Source organism: Macaca mulatta, chromosome 1, assembly GCF_049350105.2.
Source record: "Macaca mulatta isolate MMU2019108-1 chromosome 1, T2T-MMU8v2.0, whole genome shotgun sequence".
In the NCBI taxonomy this organism is placed as follows: domain Eukaryota; kingdom Metazoa; phylum Chordata; class Mammalia; order Primates; family Cercopithecidae; genus Macaca; species Macaca mulatta.
This window is the reverse complement of record NC_133406.1, coordinates 4,540,978-4,568,625: the sequence shown is the minus strand read 5'-3', so window position 1 is coordinate 4,568,625 and position 27,648 is coordinate 4,540,978. Positions and strand designations below refer to the sequence as shown.

The 27,648-nt window shown below is 39.6% G+C and overlaps 1 protein-coding gene across 1 annotated transcript in view; it reads left to right on the top strand.

Moving 5' to 3' along the window:
- Positions 1-27,648, top strand: part of CATSPERE (catsper channel auxiliary subunit epsilon) — a 175,359-nt gene that overhangs the window by 97,698 nt on the left and 50,013 nt on the right. Inside the window, exons 11-14 of the mRNA XM_001089826.5 lie at positions 8,945-9,387; positions 18,728-18,786; positions 20,883-20,958; positions 25,650-25,702. Coding sequence (XP_001089826.2) covers positions 8,945-9,387; positions 18,728-18,786; positions 20,883-20,958; positions 25,650-25,702 — 631 coding nt within the window. The remainder of the gene's footprint in view (positions 1-8,944; positions 9,388-18,727; positions 18,787-20,882; positions 20,959-25,649; positions 25,703-27,648) is intronic.

The following is a 27,648-nucleotide window of genomic DNA, read 5'->3' as shown; positions in this document are numbered from 1 at the left end:
TTTTCTTTATCCAGTCTGTCACTGATGGGCATTTGGGTTGGTATCCAGTCTATCATTGATTGGCATTTGGGTTCCAAGTATTTGCTATTGTGAACAGTGCTGCAATAAACATAGGTGTACATGTGTCTTTATAGTAGAATGATTTATAATCCTTTGGGTATACACCCAGTAATGGGATTGCTGGGTCAAATGGTATTTCTAGTTCTAGATCCTTGAGGAATCGCCACATTTTAAAGATCGCCATTCTAACTGGCATGAGACGGTATGTCATTGTGGTTTTGATTTGCATTTCTCTAATGACCAGTGATGATGAGCTTTTTTCCATATGATTTTTGGCTGCATAAATGTCTTCTTCTGAGAAGTATCTGTTCATATATTTTGCCCACTTTTTGATGGAGTTATTTTTTCTTGTAAATTTGTTTAAGTTTTTGTAGATTCTGGATATTAGCCCTTTGTCAGATGGATAGATTGCAAAAATTTTCTCCCATTCTGTAGGTTGCCTTTTCACTCTGATGATAGTTTATTTTGCTGTGCAAAATCTCTTTAGCTTAATTAGATCCCATTTGTCAATGTTGACTATTGTTGCCATTGTTTTGGTGTTTTCGTCATGAAGTCTTTGCCCATGCCTATGTCCTGAATGGTATTGCCTAGGTTTTCTTCTAGGGTTTTTGTGGTGTTAGGTCTTAAGTTTAAGTCTCTAATCCATCTTAATTCTTGTATAAGGTGTAAGGAAAGGATCCAGTTTCAGCTTTCTGCATATGGCTAGCCAGTTTTCTCAACACCATTTATTAAATAGGGAATTCTTTCCCCATTGCTTGTTTTTGTCAGATTTGTCAAAGATCAGATGGTTGTAGATGTGTGGTGTTATTTCTGAGGCCTCTGTTCTGTTCCATTGGTCTATATTATCTGTTTTGGTACCAGTACCATGCTGTTTTGCTTACTGTAACCTTGTAGTATAGTTTGAAGTCAGGTAGCGTGATGCCTCCAGCTTTGTTCTTTTTGTTTAGGATTGTCTTGCCTATATGGACTCTTTTTTGGTTCCATATAAAATTTAAAGTAGTTTTTTCTAATTCTGTGAAGAACGTTAATGGTATTTTGATGGGGATAGCATTGAATCTATAAATTACTTTGGGCAGTGTGGCCATTTTCACTATATTGATTCTTCCTATCCATGAGCATGGAATGTTTTTCCTTTTGTTTGTGTCCGCTCTTATTTCCTTGAGCAGTGTTTTGTAGTTCTCCTTGAAGAGGTCCTTCACATCCCTTGTAAGTTGTATTCCTAGGTATTTTATTCTCTTTGTAGCAATTGTGAATGGGAGTTCACTCATGATTTGGCTGTTTGTCTGTTATTGGTGTATAGGAATGCTTGTGATTTTTGTACTTGATTTTGTATCCTGAAACTTTGCTGAAGTTGCTTACCAGCTTAAGGAGATTTTGGGTTCAGACAATGGGGTTTTCTAAATATACAATCATGTCATCTGCAAACAGAGGCAATTTGACTTCCTCTCTTCCTATTTGAATACCCATTCTTTCTTTCTCTTGCCTGATTGCCCTAGCCAGAACTTCCAATACTACATTGAATAGGAGTGGTGAGAGAAGGCATTCTTGTCTTGTGCCGGTTTTCAGAGGGAATGCTTCCAGCTTTTGCCTATTCAGTATGATACTGGCTGTGGGTTTGTCATAAATAGCTCTTACTATTTTGACACACATTCCATCAATACCTAATTTATTGAAGGTTTTTTAGCATGAAGGGGTGTTGAATTTTATTGAAGGCTTTTTCTGCGTCTATTAAGATAAACATGTGGTTTTTGTCATTGGTTCTGTTTATGAAATGGATTATGTTTATTGATTTGCATATATTGAACCAGCCTTGCATCCCAGAGATGAAGCCGACTTGATCATAGTGGATAAGCTTTTTGATGTGCTGCTGGATTTTGTTTGCCAGTATATTATTGAGGATTTTTGCATCGATGTTCATCAGGGATATTGGCCTGAAATTTATTTTGTTGTGTCTCTGCCAGGTTTTGGTGTCAGGATGATGCTGGCCTCATAAAATGAATTAGTGAGGAGTCCCTCTTTTTCTGTTGTTTGAAATAGTTTCAGAAGGAATAGTACCGGCTCCTCTTTGTACCTCTGATAGAATTCAGCTGTGAATCTGTCTGGTCCTTGGCTTTTTTTGGTTAGTAGGCTATTAATTACTGCCTCAGTTTCAGAACTTGTTATTGGTCTATTCAAGGACTCGACTTCTTCCTGGTTTCATCTTGGGAGGGTGTATGTGTCCAGGAATTTATCCATTTCTTCTATATTTTCTAGTTTATTTGCATAGAGGTGTTTATAGTATTCTCTGATGGTAGTTTGTATTTCTTTGGGATCAGTGGTGATATCCCCTTTATCGTTTTTTATTGTGTCCATTTAATTCTTCTCTCCTTTCTTCTTTATTAGGCTGGCTAGTGGTCTGTTTTGTCGATCTTTTCAAAAAACCAGCTCCTGGATTCATTGATTTTTTGAAGGGTTTTTCGTGTCTCTGTCTCCTTCAGTTCTGCTCCAATCTTAGTTATTTCTTGTCTTCTGCTAGCTTTTGAATTTGTTTGCTCTTGCTTCTCTAGTTTTTTAATTGTTATGTTAGGGTGTCAATTTTAGACCTTTCCTGCTTTCTCCTGTGGGAATTTAGTGCTGTAAATTTCCCTCTAAACACTGCTTTAGCTGTGTCCCAGATATTCTAGTATGTTGTGTCTTTGTTCTCATTGGTGTCAATGAACTTACCTATTTCTGCCTTAATTTATTTACCCAGTAGTCATTCAGGAACAGGTTGTTCAGCTTCCATGTAGTTGTGTAGTTTTGAGTGAGTTTCTTAATCCTGAGTTCTAATTTGATTGCACTGTGGTCTGAGAGACTGTTACAATTTCCATTCTTTTGTGTTTGCTGAGGAGTGTTTTACTTCTAATTATGTGGTAGATTTTAAAATAAGTGCAATGTTGTACTGAGAAGAATGTATATTCTGTCAATTTGGGGTGGAGAGTTCTGTAGATGTCTATTAGGTCCGCTTGGTCCAGAGGTGAGTTCAAGTCCTGGATATCCTTGTTAATTTTCTCTCTCATTGATCTGTCTGGTATTGACAGTGGGGTGTTCAAGTCTCCCACTATTATTGTGTGGGAGTCTAAGTCTTTTTGTAGGTCTCTAAGAACTTGCTTTATAAATCTAGGTGCTCCTGTATTGGGTGCATATGTATTTAGGATAGTTAGCTCTTCTTGTTGCATTAATGCCTTTACCTTAATTATGTAATGCCCTTCTTTGTATTTTTTGATCTTTGCTAGTTTAAAGTCTGTTTTATCAGAGACTAGGATTGCAACTCCCATTTTTTTTAATTTTTATTTATTTATTTATTTATTTATTTTTACTTTCCATTTGCTTGGTAAGTATTCCTTCATCCCTTTATTTTGAGCCTATGTGTACCTTTGCACATGAAATGGGTCTCCTGCATATAGCACATCGATGGGTCTTGACTCTTGATCCAATTTGCCAGTCTGTGTCTTTTAGTTGGGGCATTTAGCCTATTTACATTTAAGGTTAATATGTTATGTGTGAATTTGATCTTTTCATTATGGTGCCAGCTGGTTATTTTGCTCATTAGTGGATGCAGTTCTTCATAGTGTCGATGGCCTTTACAGTTTGGTATGTTTTTGCAGTGGCTGGTACTGGTTTTTCCTTTCCATATTTAGTGCTTCCTTCAGGAACCCTTGTAAGGCAGGCCTGGTGGTGACAAACTCTCTCAGCATTTGCTTGTCTGTAAAGGATTTTATTTCTCCTTCACTTATGAAGCTTAGTTTAGCTGGATATGAAATTCTGGGTTGAAAATTCTTTTCTTTAAGAATGTTGAATATTGCCCCCAACTCTCCTGGCTTGTGGGGTTTCTGCAGAGAGATCTGCTGTGAATCTGATGGACTTCTTTTTGTGGGTAACCCAACCTTTCTCTCTGGCTGCTCTTAACATTTTTTCCTTCATTTCAACTTTGATGAATCTGATGATTATGTGTCTTGTGGTTGCTTTTCTCAAGGAGTATCTTTGTGGTGTTCTCCCATATTTCCTGAATTTGAACGTTTGCTTGTCTTGTTAGGTTGGGGAAGTTCTCCTGGATAATATTCTGAAGAGTGTTTTCCAACTTGGTTCCATTCTCCCCATCACTTTCAGGTACACCAATCAAATATAGGTTTGGTCTTTTCACATATTCCGTATTTCTTGGAGGATTTGTTCATTCATTTTCATTCTTTTTTCTCTAATCTTGTCTTTATGCTTATTTCATTAAGCTGATCTATAATCTCTGATATCTTTTCTTCTGCTTGATCAATTTGGCTATTGATACTTGTGTATGCTTCACAAAGTTCTCGTGCTGTGAAGCTCCATCAGGTCATTTATGTCCTTCTCTACACTGGTTATTCTAGTTAGCAATTCGTCTAACCTTTTATCAAGGTTCTTAGTTTCCTTGCATTCAGTTAGAACATGCTCCTTTAACTCAGAGGAGTTTGTTATTACTCCCCTCTGAAGCCTACTTATGTCAATTAATCAAACTCATTCTCTGTCCAGTTTTGTTCCCTTGCTGGCAAGTGGTTATGATCCTTTGGAGGAGAAGAGGCGTTCTGGTCTTTGAAATTTTCAGCCTTTTTGCGCTGGTTTTTCCTCATCTTTGTGGATTTATCTACCTTTGGTCTTTGATGTTGGTGACCTTTAGATTGGGTTTTTGTGTGGACGTCCTTTTTGTTGATGTTCATGCTATTCCTTTCTGTTTGTTAGTTTTCCTTCTAACAGTCAGGCGCCTCTGCTGCAGGTCTGCTGGAGTTTGCTGGAGGCCCACTCCAGACCCTGTTTGCCTGGGTATCACCAGTGGAGGCTGCAGAACAGCAAAGATTGCTACCTGTTCCTTCCTCTGGAAGCTTCGTCCCAGAGGGGCACCCGCCAGATGCCAACCAGAGCTCTCCTGTATGAGGTGTCTGTCAACCCTTGCTAGGAGGTATCTTCCAGTCAGGAGACACAGGGGTCAGGGACCCACTTGAGGAAGCAGTCTGTCCTTTAGCAGAGCTTGAGGGCTGTGCTGGGAGATCCACTGCCTCTTCGGAGCTGGCACGCAGGAACGTTTGAGTCTGCTGAGGCTGGACCCACAGCTGCCGCTTCCCCCAGGTGCTCTGTCCCAGGGAGATGGGAGTTTTATCTATAAGCCCCTGACTGGGGCTGCTGCCTTTCTTTCAGAGATGCGCTGCTCAGAGAGGAGGAATCTAGAGAGGCAGTCTGGCAACAACAGCTTTCCGGATCTGTGATGGGCTCCACCCAGTTCAAACTTCCTGGCAGCTTTATTTCCATTATCAGGGGAAAACTGCCTACTCAAGCCTCGTTAATGGCAGACGCTCCTTCCCCCACCAAGCTGGAGTGTCCCAGGTCGAGTTCAGACTACTGTGCTGGCAGCAAGAATTTCAAGCCAGTGGATCTTAGCTTGGTGGACTCCATGGGGATGGGATCTGCTGAGCTAGACCACTGGGCTCCCTGGCTTCAGCCCCCTTTCCCGCGGAGTGAATCATTCTGTCTCACTGGTGTTCCAGGCACCAATGGGGTATGAAAAAAAAAAAAAAAAAAAAACTCTTGCAGCTAGCTTGGTGTCTGCCCAAACGGTGCTTGAAACCCAGGGCCCTGATGGTGTAGGCACCTGAGGGAGTCTCCTGGTTTGTGGGCTGCAAAGACCGTGGGTTCCTCATGGCACAGTCCCTCATGGCTTGCCTTGGCTAGGGGAGGGAGTTCCCGACCCCTTGCACTTCCCCAGTAAGACGACGCCCCACCCTGCTTCAGCTTGTCGTCCGTGGGCCGCACCCACTGTCTAACCAGTCCCAGTGAGAGAAGCCGGATACCTCAGTTGGAAATGTAGAAATCACCCACCTTCTGTGTTGGTCTCACTGGAACTGCAGACCGGAGCTGTTCCTATTCTCCCATCTTGCCCACAATTCCCCCTTTTCCGTGAATTTTCTATTCGTACTGTTTGGACATGTTTGCATTGGGTTTATCTATATTGATATGTTCTTTATCTCATGTATTGCAACTACTTTCTCTAGTGTGTAACTTCCTGTACCTTTTTGGAGGGAGTTTGGTATTTCGAATTTGTATTTTTATATGGTCAAATTTGTTAATATTTTTATTTGTAACTTCTGATATGCCATGACAGGTCATTTCAATTATAAAAATATTACATATTTTCATTATTTTTATAATTCTGATTTTTATGTTTTGATATTTAGCAAGAGTTAGGAATCTAATTGTATTTTTCCCATTGAAAGCTGATGTTGCCTTAAACCATTCTTTTATTAAGCAAACCTCTCCCACTGATCTGAAATGCTACTTCTATTATGTGTTCATTCCTCACATTAACCAGATTGTTTCTAGGCTATTCTGTTCCACTAATCTATTTGTCCTGGTGCTATACTTTTTTGTTTACTATATCCTTAATCACCTAGCACACTAAATAATTTATTTTCATGTTTATTGGCAGTCTTCTCTGCTGGAATGTAAGCCATACAAGAGAAGGAATTTTCTGTTTTTCTCATGAATGTATTCCTCCCAAGTATTAGAACAGTATAGCCCCATAGTAGGCATTCAATAAATTTGTTGAATAGATGTTTGCAATATTTGTCTTCCCAACCAGGAATGTTGTATCTCTTCATTATTTTTATTTTCTCTAATTGAGCTAATCTAATCTTTTATCCCTTCTTGAGTCAATTTCAGAAGTTCGTATCTTTCTAGGAAATAATTCATTTTATGTAGATTTTCTAATTTATTGGTAAAAGTGGGCTATTTTAACTTTTAAATTTCTTATGTACCTGTAATGATCTTCCTCATTTATAATATTGTTTGTGCCTAACCCCCTTGTTAGTTTGGCTTGCAAGAGATTGTCTATTTTTTTAGGTTGTTTTTGCTTTCTTCTCCTTTTAAAATGAATTCTTAATTTTATCTACTTTCTTTTTTATTTAATTTCTGCTTTTGTCATTATTGATTCTTCACTTCTGCTTTCTTTTTGTAACTTTAGTCATCTCTTGCCTGCTTATTAAGTTAAATGGTTAGTTCATTTATTTTTAGTCTTTCTTGTTTTCTAAGCATTCAAAGCTACACACAAGCAAAAGGCTATGAATTTTTCTCTGTATGGCTTTAGCCATATTATCTTTTAAATCATTCTTTTAAATTATTCTTAATTCTCATTTTAACTTCATATTTAATGTAAGGATCATTTATAATGTTTGTAGTCAGCAGTGTGATCAGCTAAAGAGAAAGTGCTATGAAAGCAAATACTGGGAACATCAATCCAGATGTATGGGATCAGAAAACTAGGTGTGGAGGAAATGACTTCTCAACTGAAAACTGGGGAGAGAGTATATATATATTAGCAAATGATTTCACTGGTTAGGATGGGGCATTGAGGTAGTGTTCCAAGCTGAGAATACAGCATGTGCAAAGATGTGGAGGCAGGAAAGAACATGGTACGTTTGGGGAACTGAAGTTAGGTCAGTCTCAGTAGATAACACAGTGTAAGGCAAAAAATGGCAGAGACAAACCTGTCTAACGAACAGACAGGCCACGTCATGAAGCAATTTGGACATTATATATAATCCAAAAACAATGTAGTGTTTTGTTTCTTGGGGTTTTAAATTGTATATATCGTTCTACTGCATGCATCCTGCAATTACTTTTTCATTCAGCATAGAAATATATGTTATTATGTCATCCATTCACATTTCTCCCCTTCTACCTTGTGATCTACTGCACATATTTCTGATTAGGTAAGTTTAAGTAGAATACAATTTATAGTAATTTGTAAAAATGTTACTGACTTATTCTGATTTCAAATATAAGTTGCATAAGCACAACACAGCCTGAACCTCCTTCACTCAAAGAATTCCCCTCTTCCTTCCAGCCAGTCCTCTTCAAGTGTTCTTTTGACAATTAAAGTATATTCCTAGAGGCTGTACACAGAGAATGTGATATCTTGAAAGAAAGCTATGAAAGCATCTAGCCCTACTGTTCCTTTTAGAGACATAGCGACAGAACTACAGTGGTTAAGATAGTTACCCACTATGACCCACTGTGACTTAGGCAGAATATGAAGTGGAGAAAGCTTATTATCTGCTATGAGTGAACCTGCAGAGGTAGGCTATGCTTTATGCCACGGTCACCCCCACTCACCTCCATGTCTTCATCACAGCTATGTTAGCCTGCTAGGGTTGCCATAACAAGATCCCACAAACTGGGCAGCTTAAACAACAGAAATTTAGATTTTCTCCTATTTCTAAGGCTAGAAGTCCAAGATCAAGGTACTGTCAGGATTGGTTTCTGATGAGGCCTCTGTTCCTGGCTTGTAGACAGTCACCATCTTGCTGTGTCCTCCTGTGGCCTTTCTTCTCTGTGTGTCTGGAGAGATCCCTGGTGTCTCTTCCTTTTCTTATAAGGGCGCCAGTTCTGTTGGACTAGGAGCCCCTGCTTCTTAGCGCATTTTACCTTAATTACCTCTAAAAGCCCTGTCTCCAAATACAGTCGCATTGAAGGTTAGGGCATCAACACAAGAATTTGAGGGGGACACAATTCAATCCACAACACAATGAGGAATTCCTAATAGCTCTATTCCTGCCATGTTCATCCTTGTTATTACTGAATCCACGAATTCCAGCTCTTTTTTATGTTAAATGATGTTATATATCACAGTGATAAAGTATTCAAGAAGAAAACTAATACAATGAAGTGGGGAGAAGTTCCCCAATATAGTGTAAAGTTATGGGTTCATATCTGCACATTCTAACTTTCTCGAAGTATGAAAATACTTGGTCATTATAAAAGAAATTATTTTAGTTAAAAGTACACTTAACTAAAACAGCATGATTTATGGTTGCTTAGACTAACCAAACTTTTCTCTTTTTTCCAGATTATTATGGAAATATTTTGATAAAAATGGAAAATAATGTAATATTTCATTCCAAGATTAATACTAGAGATGTAGTAAAGCTGCATTTATGGACAAATAACACAACAAGAGCATTCGTTTTATTAAGTACATCTGGTTACACATATTTCCTGTATGCTTTGGACAATGGCACAATACAAATACAGGACTATCCCTTGAGTCTGGAAACACGAAGTGTAGCTTTCACGACAAAAGACAAATGCCCATACATGGCATTTCATAATAATGTTGCTCGTGTTTTTTACTTTTTGGACAAGGGAGAGACTCTGACACTTTGGACTCAAATCATCTATCCAGAAAATACTGGTCTGTATGTTGTTGTGGAATCCTATGGCCCTAAAATATTAGAAGAGAGTCATGACATTTCCTTTGAAGCTGCCTTTGGACACTGCACCAAAACTCTGGTAAGCTAATATTTTAAATTTCTTCATTTGATTTTAATAAGTATAAAAGTATAATATGGCTGGGCGTGGTGGCTCACGCCTGTAATCCCAGCACTTTGGGAGGCCAAGGCAGGCGGATCATGAGGTCAGGAGATCGAGACCATCCTGGCCAACACAGTGAAACCCCGTCTCTACTAAAAATACAAAAAATTAGCCGGGTGTGGTGGCGGGCGCCTGTAGTCCCAGCTACTCGGGAGGCTGAGGCAGGAGAATGGCGTGAACCCGGGAGGCAGAGGTTGCAGTAAGCCGAGATCACACCACTGCACTCCAGCCTTGGTGACAGAGCGAGACTCCATCTCAAAAAAAAAAAAAAGTATAATATTAACATTTTTATAAATGGATTTCCCTTCTAGGCTCAGCTGAGAAAATGTTGAGGAATGTCTGAGTTTTTAATAAATAATAACATGATAAGCCATTCATTCCCAAGTCATTATTTTTGCTTTCAATATCCAAGCCCTCTTTGCCACCTAATAACTAATAATACATTCCTTCAAAACTCATTGTCAGTTGTATTGTTCACTTCTCTTCCGTTGTCTATTGTAATATAATAAACCACCTCAAAACTTAATTGGTTAGAACAACAACCGATTCTAGGCCAGGTGCGGATGGCTCAAGCCTGTAATCCCAGCACTTTGGGAGGCCACGGCAGGCAGATCACAAGGTCGGGAGATCGAGACCATCCTCGCTAATACGGTGAAACCCTGTCTCTACTAAAAATACAAAAAATTAGCCAGGCATGGTGGCAAGCGCCTGTAGTCCCAGCTACTGGGGAGGCTGAGGCAGGAGAATGGTGTGAACCCGGGAGGTGGAGGTTGCAGTGAGCCGAGATCACACCACTGCACTCCAGCCTGGGTGACAGAGTGAGACCCCGTCTCAAAACAAACAAACAAACAAACAAAAAATTCTATCAATCAATGGTTTGGGCTGTGAGTAGTTGGGCAGTTCTGCTGGTATCATCTGGGTTCATTGATATGGTGTGGGCATCTGGTAATTCATCTGCAACTATATGACCTAAGATGGCCTCATTAATCTAAGGGGCCTCAGCTGGAACACTTGTCTCTGCTGGATAAGCCAGGTCTAGTGTTATCCTCCAGACTAGACCTGGCTTCTTCTGTGGCAGTCTCAGGGCAGTGTTCCAAGACATTGAGAGCAGAAGCCTAGGTTTGGCCACATATCCCTAACTCATAGGATGGTGACATAAACTCCAACTCTTATGGAGAAATAGCAAGTTACACTGCATATGGGACATGCATATGGGAATGGGAAAAATTATTGCAGCCATCTTTGCAAACAATGTCATAATAGGTGTTATAAGTAAAATGTTTACTTAGAAACAGAATGCTTATTCTTTGGTACCACAAGGAAAAAATCAGCACTTAGACAAAAAATTGTCTTAGCAAGGCAGTTTTACTTTCTGCAGAAAGGGTGCTCCTCACAGATGGAACAATGGCAAGAGCGCACCTGAATAAAGGAGGGAAGCAATTTTTATCCTTTATGGGGCTTGTCCTTGCTACTGTGTCTTGTCTCCATTGGCTGAAGCTAGACCTCACAATCTAAGCTGAACCTGACTGGCTAATAATTTAAAACTTTCCTAAGTAGGCAAAGGCAATAGGGAACAAAGGAAAAGAGGAAGTTGATTACTAAAAGACTTACAAAAGTAATAACATTCCTAAATAAGAAAGGGGTGTAGGCTGCGAGCTGGGACCTGCCTGTGAGCACGTCCAGCACAGATATCTTGGTAAAAGTACAAGGACATAGGACGTACTACATGCCTGTGAGCATGTCTAACAGCTACACAGGATAGGGCTTAACGAAGAGTTTTTAGCACAAAGTAAGCAAGCTTGAAGGCTTGAAGGAAGTTAGTCTTTAAAAGAAACTTATTTCTAACACTTATGATTTATTCTTTAACAAGAAGGGAAACTCTGAAGAGGAAACTTTTTACTTTTACAATTTCTTCCTCTTGATTTGATAGTTTCTCTTCAAACTTTTTTAACATGTTTGGCTTAGCTGTTTTGCTTGAGTTTTTAAAAGAAAAGTTTTTCTGGTTGATGAAATGCTAGGGTAAAATGGATAGCCAACTGAACTAGAGCACAAATACTGCTCTAATTATTTGGCAGAGTGTTCGGTAAAGGTCCTCTATAATACTATTATACATTCACTTGCGGATGAATAAGGGCGGACTGATGGGTCAGCTCTTCAAAGTGTCTGACTTCACTGCCTCCTGTTAAGTTTAAGAAACTTAACAAACTTTAATAGTTTTATATTCAGGAGGCCTGATTACTTTTAAATTATACAATATTTCTTGCATAAATTCCCTTTTATAACTTTTTTTATGACTTTCACAGACAATCTTTGACATGCCTTAACTTTCTGACTTCTTTTTACACTATTTTTCTTCCTAGGCTTACCTTCTGTGTCTTTCTCTGATCTCTCTCTCTTTCAGTCTCTCTCTCTCATTTATTCTCTCCCTCTATCTGTCTCTCTCTCTCATTTATGCTCTCTCCCTCCTGAGTTCTCCCACTCTTGCAGTTGGCGAGGCCGGGCAATGGCACAGAACCTGCCCCAGAGTGTGTGCTGCCATCTGTCTCTCCTGTTTCTTTCTGGTTTTCCTTTTTACTTTCTCCCTTCCTCTCTTGCACTTAGTTTTTCTTGGACTGGGTGGAATCCTCGTGGCCACAGCCCAGGCCCCGGGCCGTCGCTGGCCCAGAGGCTTGGCAGATGCCTGCCACAAGTTGTATGAGTCATGCTCTTTCGCCTCCTCTGCTCTCCTCCTGGCACCAGTCCTTGTCCTCTTCTTCCACGCAGAGCCAGGCTGGGGAGAGGGACCTACCTCTTGCCTGCCAGGCTGTGCAGTGTGGTCTCCTGGCCCTGGCACACTCACACTTTCCTGTTCGGCTCTAACTTGCAGGCATCCATGGCCAGTGTCCTCCGAGGGTGGGGGGACGTACCTGAGCAGTGCCGAAGGCTTTGGGCTTGGCAGCTGGTGACCTGGGGGCTCTAGCTGCACGGCTGGCTGCAAGGACAGCATCCTAGCCATTGCTGCTCTGCCAGGTGCCAGCGATCTACAACTGTGGAGCTGCACTTGCTGCTCTTGCTCACTTTCTCTCTGACTTCCTCTCCTAGTTTCTCTTTCCTCTCTGCTGGTCTTTCCCTTGCCTCTGCCAGTCACCTACTCTGCTGTTCTCCCCTCTCCTTCCCTTTCCCCTAGGGAGCAGCTGGTGGGAGTGGAGCTTAGCCTCTTTCTTCCATTGAGAAGAGAGGAAAGGTAAGTTTTGAATATTTTTCCTATTGCCAGAGGTTTGTGTGAGGTTCAGTCTCTCTCTAATGGGGATTTTTCACCTCTTTTTAACCTCTAAGACAGGCTGACTAAGGAATACTTCACCACCTCCCACGGCTTTTCTTTCCTTAGTCCTGACTAAGGAATGCTTTACTGCCCCTGCGACATCTCTTTCCTTGGTATATCCTAACCAAGGAATACTTTACCACCCCATGGCTTTCTTTCCTTAGTCCTGACCACCAAGGAAATACTTTACCAGCTCCTCCAGTGTTTCATTCCTTGGCTCGTGCACGAGGTTACCTGGTCCATGTGGTATGTGAGGATCCTTTACTCCAGGTTGCCAGCCAGTTTCTTTCCGTGTTGCTGAGAGTCCAGATTTATTCATTACACCAACTGGGTCTCTATTCCTTACCCCTGAGGCCACCACAATGAGGCAGTGGGGCACCTCCTCATGAGAGAGGACTAGAGACTGCCCCCAGAGGAGAATGTATCCCTGTATGGGTCACCATTTTGTTATAAGTAAAATGTTTATTCAGAAACAGAATGTTTGTTTCTCGGTACTGCAAGGAAAAATTAGCATTCAGGTAAAAAGTTTTCTCGGCAAGGCAATTTTACTTTCTGCAGAAAGGGTGCTCTCGCCATTATTCCATCTGCGAGGAGCATCCTTTCTGCAGAAAGTAAAATTGCCTTGCTGAGAAAACTTTTTATCTAAATGCTAATTTTTCCTTGCAGTACCAAGAAACAAGCATTCTGTTTCTGAATAAACGTTTTACTTTTAACAATAGATATAAATATACTGTGTATATTATTTTTGTATAGTGCATTTCAAATTAATATCATAATGTGAGTATTTCACATGTTACTTCAATTTCTTCTTGAAAACTGTGTAACTCAAAGTGGTGGTTTCTGTTCCCCACCTTCCCTTTCTAGCTAGGCTCAGTTTCCTTAAGCATGTATAAGTGTATATAGTGAGCCTGCTATCTGATACAATGGATTGGAAGTGGTCAGTTAATTCCAAAGTCAGTGAAAGCAGAGAATCATAAAAAGTGAAACCAATATATGTGAAACATTTTACTTTAATATATGTGAAACATTTTACTTTAATTTAATTGAACATACTTTTCATATAGGACCAAAGCCTTTTCTTTAAAATAGGTCCACTTACTGTAGTTCCTCATCTCCTTTCTTGTATAACCTTGCTCATAATGCATCATTTCTGAGTTCCTATTTCAGTTTCTTTAAGATAAAGAAAAAAAATACTTGAAGGCACTGGAAAAGCAACTGAAACTCTAGAATTTTACAATTTTTTTCAGTTTTTTAGTATTACCTTGCTCATACCTACTAATTCAGCAATTTCTTCAGTGACTTGCTTTATCAAAATTTTCCAAAAAAATCAACTTAGTTCTCAGGGAAACAGTAACTCTACTTTCATTTTATCAATGAATGATACTTATTTTATCAATCTATAATATTATATATAATTACTTATTTTAAATAATCATATAATCTGGCATCAACAGATTTGGAAACAACATGGATTTAGATTTACATGCAGTCTCATGGATAGATCTTCAAACACAGAGTTGAATGAAAATTATAAGAAACTATTTGAAATCTATCTTAGTCCATTTGGGCTACATAACAAAAATAACTCAAACCAGGTCACTTATAACAGCAGAAATTTACTCTCTCACAGTTTTGGAGGCTGGAAAGTCCAAGATGAAGGTGCCAGCAGACTTGGTCTCTGGTGAGGGCCCGTTCCTCACAGACAGTGTCTTTTCACTGTATCCTCACATGGCAGAAGGGGCAAGGCCACTCTCAGAGGCCTCTTTTATAAAAGCACTAATCCCATTCAGGAGGCTCTGCCCTCATGACCTATTCACCTCCCAAAGGGCCCCACCTCCAGTACCATCATATTGGTGATTAGGTTTTAACACATAAGTTTTAGAGGAACACATTCAGACCATAGCACTATCAGTGTAATAACATTTATGAATGTTACAAATACATACACATAAATAACAAACAAAAAGGCATTATACGTATTTCAAGGATACAAAGATGCCAAAGGTATATTTTCAAGGATACAAACATAGTTGTTTGATGTATGATATATTGCTGCCTACTATGGGGGAAGATGATACAGGGGAAAAGTAAAGTATGATAAATAAAATAGGACTGGATTGATAATGTACCAAAATAAAAGGATATATTTAACTCTTGCTTTTCTTTCCAAGAATTTGATGTATAGTATTCAGTTGATTCTTGAACAATGTGAGGAGTGGGGCACCAACCCCTGCCCCATTGAAAATCTGGTATAACTTTTATTAGTTTTTTTTTTTTTTTAGACGGAGTTTCGCTCTTGTTGCCCAGGCTGGAGTGCAGCGGCGTGATCTTGGCTCACCACAACCTCCACCTCCTGGGTTCAATCGATCTTCCTGCCTCAGCCTCCTTAGTAGCTGAGACTATGGGTGTGTGCCACCACGGCCAGCTAATTTTCGTATTTTTAGTAGAGACGGTTTCACCATGTTGGCCAGGCTGGTCTCAAATTCCTGATTTCAGGTGATCTGCCTGCCTTGGCCTCCCAAAGACCTGGGATTTCAGGTGCGAGTCACCATGCCCAACCATGGTATAACTTTTGACTCCCCAAAATCTTAACTACTAACAGCCTACTGTTGACTGGAAGCCTAACCTAAACAGCCTATGCTGTATTCTTACAATAAAGTAAGCTAGAGAAAAGAAATGCAATTAAGAAAATCATAAGGAAGAGAAAACACATTTACAATACTACACTGTATTTATCAATACCGTAAGTTTTACATTATCTGTTTACAAGATAAATCTTCTGAAATGATGGGCAACCTAGCTGCAGACCTCAGTCTACAGCTATATATATATAGCTCTCTCTCTCTCTCTCTATATATATATATATATAAAATACACACACACACAGGTGTATATATATATATACACACAGGTATATATATATACACACACACACAGGTACATATCTATACAGGTACATATATACAGGTTATATATATAAGTGCATATACATATATACACACACACACAGGTGCATATCAATCAATTCAACATTTTTTTTTCATTTCTCTTTTTTTGTTTTGTTCTGTTTTTCGATTTTCTCTCTCGTTCAACATTTTCTTGTAACGCCATGACTTTTCTTTGCTTCGAAGCACCTTCCACAGTATCACTAGTGACACTTTGTATGGGCCCATGGTGTTATTAAGATTTACAGTATTGCAGTAAACATAATTTAAAAAATATGCAAGAACCACAAGAGATCAGTTTTTGCTGTGATATGCAATTTACTGGAAGGACAAACTGCCCACAGGATGACTAGTGTCACACAGCATTTTAAGCAGATACAACACTTGAGCTCACAGCAATAGCAATGGGAGGTGGCTGTGAAATGATCACACAGTACAGCATGTACTGCCATTAATTTCATGCAGTTGTGGTTTATTACTGCACCTTTACATTTGTTTGCATTTCTCTCAACTGCAAATGGCACCATGTGTGGTCTATAAATGTTTGTGTACGTTTTGATAAATTTTAACTTTGTAGTAGATCTGTATATATTTTACAGTAGCACATGATAAAATAGACTAGTATCCACATATATTTTATGTACTCGTGAAATACCTAACTTTTTCTTAATTTTTTCAATATTCTAGGCTACATGGTTCAACGTGAGTTTTTTCAAATTGCCACAAATCTCCAAAAAATTTTCCAGTATACTAATTGAAACACAAAACCGCATGTGTAACTGTACTTACACAGTTCAAACCTGTGTTGTTCAAGGGTCTACTGTTTATCTGTGTATTTGCAACTCAGACCTTCAAACTACTAGTTACTCATAAAAAATTTACAAATGACCAATGGCAATAAAACGTTGCATTTTGCAAAAATACAAAATTTGCATTTTTAATAAAATACTGGCTCTATCATTTACTACCAAATGACACTGAACAAGTTTTCAAATCTCTCTGTAATTCTCTCATCAGTAAATTGGGGATAACAATAGTAATGAAAGTACCTACCTCATAAGGTTCTTTTATTCTCATTTTTTTTTCTTCTTTCAACTTGACACATAAGGTTCTTATGAGGATTAAATGAGCTACTACACATTAAGGGCTTAGAAAAGCACCTGGCACATAGTAAGTACTATATGTGTGCATTACTACAAACACTACCACTATTACCAGTACTCCTACTACTACCATCACTACAACTACCATATTTTATCAATTCTAAGGCACTTTGGTTTTTTTTTCAGACAGGGTCTCTCACTGTCATCCAGGCTGGAGTGCAGTGGCGCAATGTCGGTTCACTGCAACCTCTGCTCCCCAGATTGGAGCAATTCTTGTGTCTCAGCCCCCCGAGTAATTGGGATTACAGGTGCATGCCACCATGCCTGGCTAATTTTTGTACTTTTTTTTTTTTTTTTTTTTTTTAAGTAGAGACAAGGTTTCACCATGTTGGCCAAGCTGGTCTTGAACTCCTGACCTCAAGTGATCTCTTCGATAGGGCACTTTTTTCTTAACATTTAACATCTCTGAAATCAGGATGAGTCTTACATCCTATAGCAATTTAGGCTCAGTGAAGTACAATAGTATTATGAAAGCACCTTGCTTATATAATGCGGACTGGGTCACTGTAACTTTACAGACTAATGATTGGCTAGTATGATGCTAAGCATCATAGCTAATCATTCGTTTTTTTACAAATGAATATAACAGCCACATACAAAAGTAAATAAAACATTTATGCATAATTTAGCAAATTATTATAAACCAAACACCCATGTAATCACCATTCAAGTAAAAAAATATATAACATTGGAAGTACCCAAAGCCCTCCTGTGAGTTTTCCCTTATCAGAATTTTCTCCTTTTCCAAGTTAAACATTCGTCTGACTTTTGTGGTAATAATTTCCTTACTTTTTGGCCAGGCGCCATGGCTCACACCTGTAATCCCAGCACTTTGGGAGGCCGAGGCGGGCAGATCGCCGAGGTCAGGAGTTCAAGACCAGCCTGACCAACATGGTGAAACCCTGTCTCTACTAAAAATACAAAAAGTGACTGGGTGTCGTGGCAGGTACCTGTAATCCCAGCTACTCGGGAGGCTGAGGCAGGAGAATCGCTTGAACCTGGGAGGTGGAGGTTGTAGTGAGCTGAGATTGTGCCATTGCACTCCAGCCTGGGTGACAAGAGTGAAACTCTATCTCAAATAATAATAATAATTTCCTCACTTTTCTTAATAGTTTCACCACCTACATATGCATCACTAAGTAATATAGCTAAGCTTTGTCTATTTTTGAACTTCATATGAATGGAATCATTGCATATATATTATATACACACATCCATCCATAAATATCTACATATATTGTATTTTTGTCTTGCTCTTGTCTTTGAATATGATGCTCATGAAAGTCCATGTTGTTTTCTGTAGCTGGCATTCATTCATACTCACTGACCTATTGTGTCCCTCTGTATGAATGTACTACAAGATATCCGTAGCCATTTTACTGTTGATGAACATTGGTCTGTTTCTATTTGGGGGCTATTCTGAATAATGTTACAATGAATATTTTAGTATATACCTCCAGAAAAGCACATATAAACATTTCTATCAGGTAGAATTACTTTTATGTGAGATTCTTGGTGAGGCTATGAATTCAATTTATATTATAATTTTGCAACATTTTATTATGGAAAATGTCAAACATATAGAAAAGTTGAAAGAATTTTACATTTAACAGCTCTATATCTATACCCACTATGCACATTAATATTTTATTATACTTGCTTTATTACATATCTATGCACCTGTCTATCCACCAGTCAATCTTGTCGATCACTTACAAGTGATCAACATCATTACATACCCTAATGAAGGCATTTTGCGTGCCTAGATGTGGAAAGCCATGTGCTACTAAAGTGGGATCACCACCCCCAATTTCCCTGCTTTACATAAATTTTAAATTTTCTTTTTTCAGACAATAACATTTTATCAGAATGTAGATTATGAGGGACTATATGATTACTTCGAGATGCAGTAAGTATAACTTTTAGAAGAACTTTCTCAGTATCAAATATGCTACTCAGGTTATTGATTTGTGGGTGTTCTTTTATTTAAATGGCCTCATATTCTTTTAACTATTCAAATTTCAAATTCCTTTCAATGTCTGGATAGATGTAAAATTAATATTTAACTGTATAAAATGTAAAATACTCCTTGTAGTTTAATAAGAAACAGGACCTATCTGAAGTTCTCATTCATCCAAATGAAGATGCAAAAAAAGGGCTATTTCTTCATCGAATAATTTTCAAGCATGTTTTATCACTAGTTCCCATCTCGAAGTTTCTACATACCATCACTAGCAAAAACAAGAACTCTGATATCACAGAAACTCTTTCTGCGTAGAGCCAGATAAAATGCTGTCTTTGACTCCTGCAGTAAGGTAGCAGCTAGGCTGCCTGGAGGAAGACAACCAACATGGACTTCTGTGTGAAGGCATTCCTATGGCTATCATTACAGTCTTGAAGGATTTTCTTAAAAAATAGCATATTTTCCCTAGAAAAAATCAGTTTTTCTTTTTTTCTTTTTTTTTTTTTTTTTTTTGAGATGGAGTCTCGCTCTGTCACCCAGGCTGGAGTGCAATGGCACAATCTCAGCTCACTGCAACCTCTGCCTCGCAGGTTCAAGTGATTCTCCTGCCTCAGTATCCCAAGTAGCTGGGATTACAGGCATGCGCCACCACACCCGGCCTAATTTTGTAATTTTAGTAGAGACGGGGTTTATCATTGTTGGTCAGGCTGGTCTCGAACTCCCAACCTCAGGTGATCCACCCGCCTCAGCCTCCCAAAGTGCTGGGATTACAGGCGTGAGCCACTGCGCCCGGCAGGAAGAATCCATTTTTCTTTAGTCCGGTGCTATTCCAAATGAGTTTGACTACCTGCTTTATGCCAAGCACTGTCTAGGTATTTAAAATACAGGATAAATGAGAAAGATGAAGTTCTAGTGTCATGGAACCCATTCTCCAGTAGGAAAACAGCCAATCATCAAATAAGTAATTCCAGATACTGGTAAGTGCTATGAAGAAAAGAAAACAGAATTTTATATATATTTTATATATATGTGTGTATATATATTATTTTTATATATGTATATGTTATTTTTATATTTATATATATATATACACACACACACACACACATAAATACATATCCGTGACAGAGACTGATCAGGAAGAGTAGGGTGAAAATGCTGCTTTAGCCTCCATAGCCAGGAGAGGCTCAATTCCTTCCTTTCCCTTTCACCCACCAGCTTATCTCTTTATGCTCCTAATGGTCTAGGATATTTTTGGTTTTGTGGATATTTACTAAGATTTACATTGCTATAGAATACACATAAAATTGCCCAGGATATTTTTTTGTCTTTGTTTGTCCTCTTTTTTTTTTTTTTTTTTTTTTGACAAGAAAAACCTTAGCAGGTGTAGGTATAAATCAAACTTTCACATTTTCTTCTTCTATTATTGTTTTTAGCCCTCACATTTTGCCTGAACACAAAATGATTCATGTGCACTTCATAGTGGAGAAAGGTATTCTATCTGACCTAGCTTTCAATCCCAGTCAGATCATATTACACAGCTTAATGTGGCTCAGAAAACTAACTTTACAACTCATTCTTTATCACTCCAAAGGTATTATTAATATGAGGGGAAAACGGGTAGGAGCCAGAGGAGGAACCCACACAGTGGCTGCCACCTTCAGGCAGGTCAGCAGCAAAACCCCATTACCCAGGGACATGTTAATGAAATAGGGTGGTTGAAATGCTGATAGGATGCTCATTTCTGTTTCCCATCGCATTAACCCTATGGTGGCCAAAACATGGGATACCATGAGGTGGGAGCAGCTTTACAATAGGACCAGCACGCAGAGCTGCCTTAGCAGAAGCAGAGAACTGTGACCAGCAGCGCCATCCGCCAGGCCTCTAGAAATTCGCGTGGGAGGTCAATCACACCGTGTACTGGGACTTTGCACTTGCTCTACAGAAAGACAGTGTCATGCCTGTCTCTCATATGAGACAATAACCTGCACGAATTGTTTCTCTCATATGAGACAATAACCTGCACGGATTGTTTCTCCTAGACACAACAACACAGGTCTTGTGATGGTTCAACTTCGGCCTAGTGAATATTCAAAAACATGTCCAATAGCCCAAAAGGTAAGTGACGTGGGTTGAAGACCCAAATATTTTACTTCAAGAATGTATAGGTGGTCAACCAAATAATGCATAAAGTACCTCCATACAATACCACCCTCCTATTACTTAGCAACTCTGTGGAATGTTCCACTGTAAAGATAGCCTCACTTCATTTTGAAGACAGAAGATTTCTGCCCTCTGTGAGTTTATTGTCTAAAGTGGGATATATCAACACATACAAAGATGTAAAACCCCTGTTTCCTGAAGTTATGAAGATATATAAAATTGTGTAAAGGAAAACTGAAAATAAGTGGGAATGACAAAAGTTGGATATGGTTTGTCAAAGAAGAGACTGCCGGCCACATCCATATTTATCCTGCACTTATTTATTCAAAAAATTGTTTATTCATAATTTAAAAAAAAAGAAAAATCATTTATTCCGTTTTAAAAGTTTATTGTATGCCTACTCGGTGTTGCTGTGTGTCAGTCTATGCACTCAGTAATGGCAATTACAAAAATAAAAAGACAGAGTACCTTCCCTAGAGGTAAACATAAACCAGCTTAAGAGAATGTGGTATACACAGTTCTCAAATAGCCCAGAGGAAAGTAAACTAAGGAAGTTGACTGAGATTGGGAGGGGAAAGGTGAAAAGAAAGGGATACACAAAATGACCAGTGATGAATGAGTAGAAGTTCAACAGGCAAGTGCAAAAACATTCCAGGAAAAGGCATGGAGGAATGAAATAGTATCAGGGTGTTCAGGTAACTGAACATTTTTATTATTATATTATATATTATTATATTATATTATTGTGAAACATAAATTCTTAACAACCCCGCCTCCTTTGAGTCTATATTTCACACTTGTCTCCTCTCTCTATTACTTCTCAGCTTAACACTCAATAAACATATATGGAACACCTACTGTATACCAGGCATTGTGTTATATATGGGGAATACAAAGCAAAATAGGACCTGGCCCCTCCCATTCAGAACCCAAGCGTGAGAAACCTGCGTTCCTATCAGGGCGAGGTTCCATACATTTAGAGGGAGCCTTGAACTGAGGCAGACGTGATCCATCCTTGAGCACTGTGGACACACACTGCTTCCCCAGGAAATCACCTGCAGGTGCACACCAGCAACTCCCGTCTGCCTACCACATGCCAGCTTAATCCACGTAGGAAGTAAGAAGCCACAACCTAGCAAGTTCCTGCCCTAGCCTAGGTCTGCAGTTTCTGTCTTTAACTGCTTGTACCCTCTTCCTTTATGGATGCCTTCCCGAAGCACCGTGGTTTCCTCTAGCCCTCTCTAATCTATAGATCTTTTTAGGGATCCCTATTCATTCTATCCTGCCCAGCCAAAGCATGACAAAATCAGATTCCTCTAACCCGAGTTCAGATCCATGCTCTACCCCCCACTGGCTTGGGTTGGCTACTTACTCTGAGCCTCAGCTGCCTCATTTGTAAAAGGGAAAATGTACCATCTATCTTACGGGGTTGTCAAGAGTATTAAATGAGATTATTCATGTAAAGTACCTAAAACAATGCCTATTACATAGTAATTATCTAATACACTGGTTTCTTCCTTCTGTTTCCTCTTTGGTGTCCTGCAGACAAGGACAGGACAAATCTCGCCATCCTCTGTGCCCAATGCAGGTGGTTTGTCCTGACCTACCCACTGAAAGAGAATGAAGAAAGATGCAGTAGCCCTTTCAGGCAACAGAAAAATATGGCCTTGTGGAGGCAGGTCCTCTAAGCAGTCAAGGAAATCAAAACGTGTACACAACTGCGCAGTATGCCTTCAACCCTAAAGCCCCTTCCCTGTGCTCCCATACTCATGGCTTAGCAAGCCATCAGCCTCCCAGATAAGTAGTGTAGAGACACAGGGCCCAGCTCTGTGTATACACAGAACCATGGCCTACAGACTTATCCCACTGAGTGAAGTTAGGCCCTTGCTAAACCTGCTAGACCCAATGGACATGGACTGCGCTATTTGAATAGGAGCCTGTTGTCTTTGTCATTTAGTGTTCAGAGCCTGCAGCAGAGCAGCAAATAGAACTGGGAGCTCCAACAAGGCTGCATCTCATTTTTTAACCATGCACCAAGAACTGGAAATGCAGCAATGTAGGCCAGCCCCCAGAGGGTCTTAGTAAATCCTTCTGAGACGAATTTTCCCAGGGAGGGATGACTGCAACTTTGTCCAGTGCATTATCTAACAGCATTTGTGTTGAGGGCCTTTAGAATCCCTGTCTCAGGTCACTTAATCTGTCTGGTTACAAGAAATATGCTGTGTCCGACTCTTGGTTAAGGCAGGAGCTGTCCGGCTCCGTCTCTGCACTGAGGAGCAATGTTGTCATTTAGGCTATATGTCAGAATCTCTCTAATTAGGTGTGCAGTTCTGGGGCATATGTCCGCCCTGCAGCAGTGGGTACTCTAGAAAACAGGATCATTCATGCTCCCCACACTATACCTGCAACTCCTTTTCAATATCCACCTACAGGTTAACTCACATTTTTAATCCTAGCCATGGTTGTTGATCCTGAGGCTTGGGGTGATTTTTTTCAGCTAGGACAAAGAAGAGAAGAAATATTGCAAATGAGATCATCAAGCGATGGTGGGTCCTGACTATGATAGATTTGAGAACCTTTGTCAGCTCTTATATAGATAATTTAGTAAAGATAAAGGGCAGGCCAATGATTCTGATCAGGAAAGCAACGATTTCATGATGGTGGGTGGTGAGGACTGCAGGTAGAGTGGTTGGGAGAACAAATCAGGCCCTGTGCATGAAATCAAGTGGTCCAGGAAATAAAATCCATGAACTCCCCACTGTGGAACATGCCTTTGAAATGAAGACTGAAAGGTCTTGATTGAGCAGGGTCAACTCTTTAAGGCCACCAAACTTGGCTGGACATCATTCTTCTATCCCCACCCTCCTGACCACCACGTCCTTCTTATAGGGTAGGAAGTATTAGAGTTTTTCCAGATTTGCTTTGTGGAAATGTGCACTATCCGAGGACATGCATAAGGCAGAACACAAGTGTGTAGACCCTACTGAGACAGCCTGCTGGAAGGGCAGGGGTCCTGGAGCCGGGCGGAAATGGAAGTAGGTATCCCAGTGGAAGGAGAACCAGGACGCTGGTTACAAGAAGCCATGACTCTCTGCCAGGAAAATTGACAGGTCTTATCAATGAAGCGTTCATTCACTTTAACTCTCACTATCTCTGTTAGCCTTCCTTTAATGTCTGTATAGTAATTAATTGTATTTTAGTTCCATGGAACCCGTATATTATTTTTAAGCAACATGTATCTAAGCATTACAAGCAGGGTAAGATATTTTGCAGCAGTTCATTTTCCTAATAACTGAGCTTTAATGAAGCTAATAGTCTCATCTTTAGATATAATGCATTCCAGCTACCAGATATAACCTGTCTTCTTAGCAAAGTTCCATGAAATTCTATTTTAATTTTTGTGTGTAATATTCATTCTACCCTGTTCTTACTGCAAAAGTATTGAATCTGTTAAAAAGAGAAGGTAAAAATTGCTACTAACAGCAGAGGTACATTTGGGAGTAGATGCAATATATATTGCATCAGATTCTAGTGGGATTTTATTTGGTTGAGAGTGAGCCTTTCCATATCAAATGCCCTTCTTGGGCATTTCCAGCCCATGAAACAAGGCATCATGGCACAGCCTGTCTATAAGATGCCATTGTTTGATTTTGTACTTGCCTTTCTCCACTGTATCCCAAAGTTGACTTACAGAGAAGCGTGGGCTCTGTTAACAAAGCTATAGGATCCACAGGTCATTTGTTTTCAAACAAAGCACGTATGTGCATTTCTTTAAAAAAGCAATTATGAGTAATGTTTCGATTAAATATCCATAAAACGAGGACAGTGGTTTACTCATTAATCAGCCTGTGGCCAGCGCTCCTTTGAATAGAGTTATTGCTGCTTAAAGAAGGAATAACGATTGTGAGATGCTGCTTCACGTGATGCTTAGTACCCTGAGAAATTACTGGTCTACAAAAGTGAAAACAGAAAGTTAGATTAGTAGCTGGACGGATTATAGAAACCTGCCAGCTGAGTCAGAGGTACATACTGGAAGTAGGGAGTTGATAGTCATGGTTGTAGAGAAGCAGGTAAAAGATGAGTTTGGGCCGGGCATGGTGGCTCCCACCTGTAATCCCAGCACTTTGGGAGGCAGAAACGGGTGGATTACCTGAGGTCAGGAATTTGAGACCAACCTGACCAACATGGTGAAACCCTGTCTCTAATAAAAATACAGAATTAGCTGGGTGTGGTGGTGCATGCCTGTAATCCCAGCTACTTGGGAGGCTGAAGCAGGAAAATTGCTTGAACTCGGGAGGCAGAGGTTTCACTGAGCCAAGACCGCACCACTGCACTGCAGCCTGGGCGACAGAACAAGACTCCATCTCAAAAAAAAAGATGAATTTGGATCAGTTCCCTGAGATACAAACGTAAGAAAGGAGAGACCCAACCTTTGGGCCTCATGAGCAGTAAAGACAAAAGGAAGCAGAGAAAAAAAAATGATCAAGGAAAGAGGAAGAAAACCGTGCAGAGCAGTAGTATAAGAGAACCCCAGATTTTAAAGTTACTATTTTAAATCTAAAATGTAATTGGTTTTAGCTGTCGTAATATTTTAGATCATACGAATCAGAACTGCTGAACTCACTACCTAAGTTACTTCATTTTAGGTGTTCCAGATAGCTGTTGGCTGTGATGATAAAAAATTCATTGCAGTTAAAGGGTAAGTATATTTCCATTTGACTTGTTACTCTTTAAGTTTTAAAACAAATGATAAACTAAATGATAATCGTAGTAATAATAGCCTAATGACTGACACATTCACAATGAGATCCAAAACTGAATTGACATTCATGCCTAGATTCAATTGGTTTAAACTTTTGCCAAATACTACATGTGAATCATACTAAAAATAAAAAGAATCATCCTCTTTCTCTATTACCAGCGTTTTTTCTCCACCTTCCCTTTTGGTAAGCCAGTTTCTATCCTTCACAGTTGCCTGTCTCAACTCTTCAGTCTACGGCTCATTCCCAGAAACATAGGAGGGAGAAACACCTGTTTTCCATCCTTCTCAAACCAGTTATAATTTCATTTCCATCAGAGAACTGCTTACACCCATATCAGAGAAGCCTCAGTTTCTGCACCATTTTCTATGGGAAATTTCTTAGAACAAGCCTAGCAGAACCTCAGTGATGCCCCAGAGAATCCCAACGTGTGAACTGTGTCAGTCCTACTATGGTTCACGATGAAGCACATTGGACGCCGTGCCTTCCATTCACCATGGCGCTCTTTCTTCTACATGGGAGAAAATCAAAGGCAGCATACACAAATCTGTTTAGCTGAGGCTACATGTATAACAGAGACAGAAATTTATTGAGATTCCTTTCCTTCAGTTAGGAGTGAGAGTAGGAGAACATTGACTCTTATCTGAGTATTTATGAAATTACTTGCTCACATCCAAAACAAGTGTCTGCTCCTCTGTCATTCTAATAATCTTTTAATTATTACTGAGTTGTAATAATCAGTTGCTGGATTGATAAGTATTTGCATCTCATTCATCATTTCCTAAATTTGCATTCCCTAACATCTTTGCACCTGTAATTCCTTTCCCAGGAAATGCAAAAAGGCTAGCTGATTCATACAGCCGGTATCATCCTATTTCAGGGATGATTTACATCTTTGCTCCTTAGAGCATGGCCTGTGGACCAACACTGGCATCACCTGAGAACTTGTTAGAAATGCAGATTCTCAGGTCTCATCCCACACCTGCTGAATCAAAATCTGCATTTTAACAAAATTTCCAGGAGATTACAAGGGGCACTAACGTTTGAGAATAACTGGTGTAAACATGTTACCAAAATCAATTCCCAGTACCACTGCATTCAGAATTCCTTCTCAGGCCTGATTTCCTTCTAAAGTGAGATGGAAAGCAGCTTGAAGCAGTCTGTTTCTAGAAGGGTCCAAATAATAATTATCAAGCTCAGTTACTCATCAAAATCACTTGGAGAACATGTTTTGAAAACACGGATTTTAGGACCTTACTCTGGGCCTCTTAGTCAATGACCCACTTCCCTGGAACCCTAAAAGCTCTAATATCCTGGGCTCAGGTTGCAGTGGGCCTATGGTTTTTACAGTCACCACGGGAGACCTGGAATAGCATGGGGTCCAAAATACTTCTGGAGAGCCAGGAGACTTGTCACTGAAGGAGAGTTGTCAAATCTTGGGGTCCAATTTGGGTTCAGGGTGAAGGATGGTCTAGACTTCCAATATCTATCTAAAAATGGTGGTGACGAGGGTTCTTTCTAAGTTCCACTGGAAGCAGCCAGCTAAAATGGTCAGATGAATAATTTACCCAACTAAAAACTCCTATAATTACAACGACCATTATAGCCTTCTGTCTTACGAACCCTAACTCGAAATTATGTTAATCCGTAAAATAACTCCTTACCTGCACAATAGTAGCAACTAGAAATCTTGTGTTTAAAAAAAGTTTACGTCTACTAAAACAGTCCAAAGAAATTTGTTTTCATTTTGATAGATTTTCTATGAGTTTTTATTTTTATTTGTGTGTGCATGTGTGTGTTTTACCATGGCAGTTTTTTAAAAAGTGTGATGAAATTCACATAATATAAATTTACCATTCTAAAGTATACAATTCAGTGGAATTAA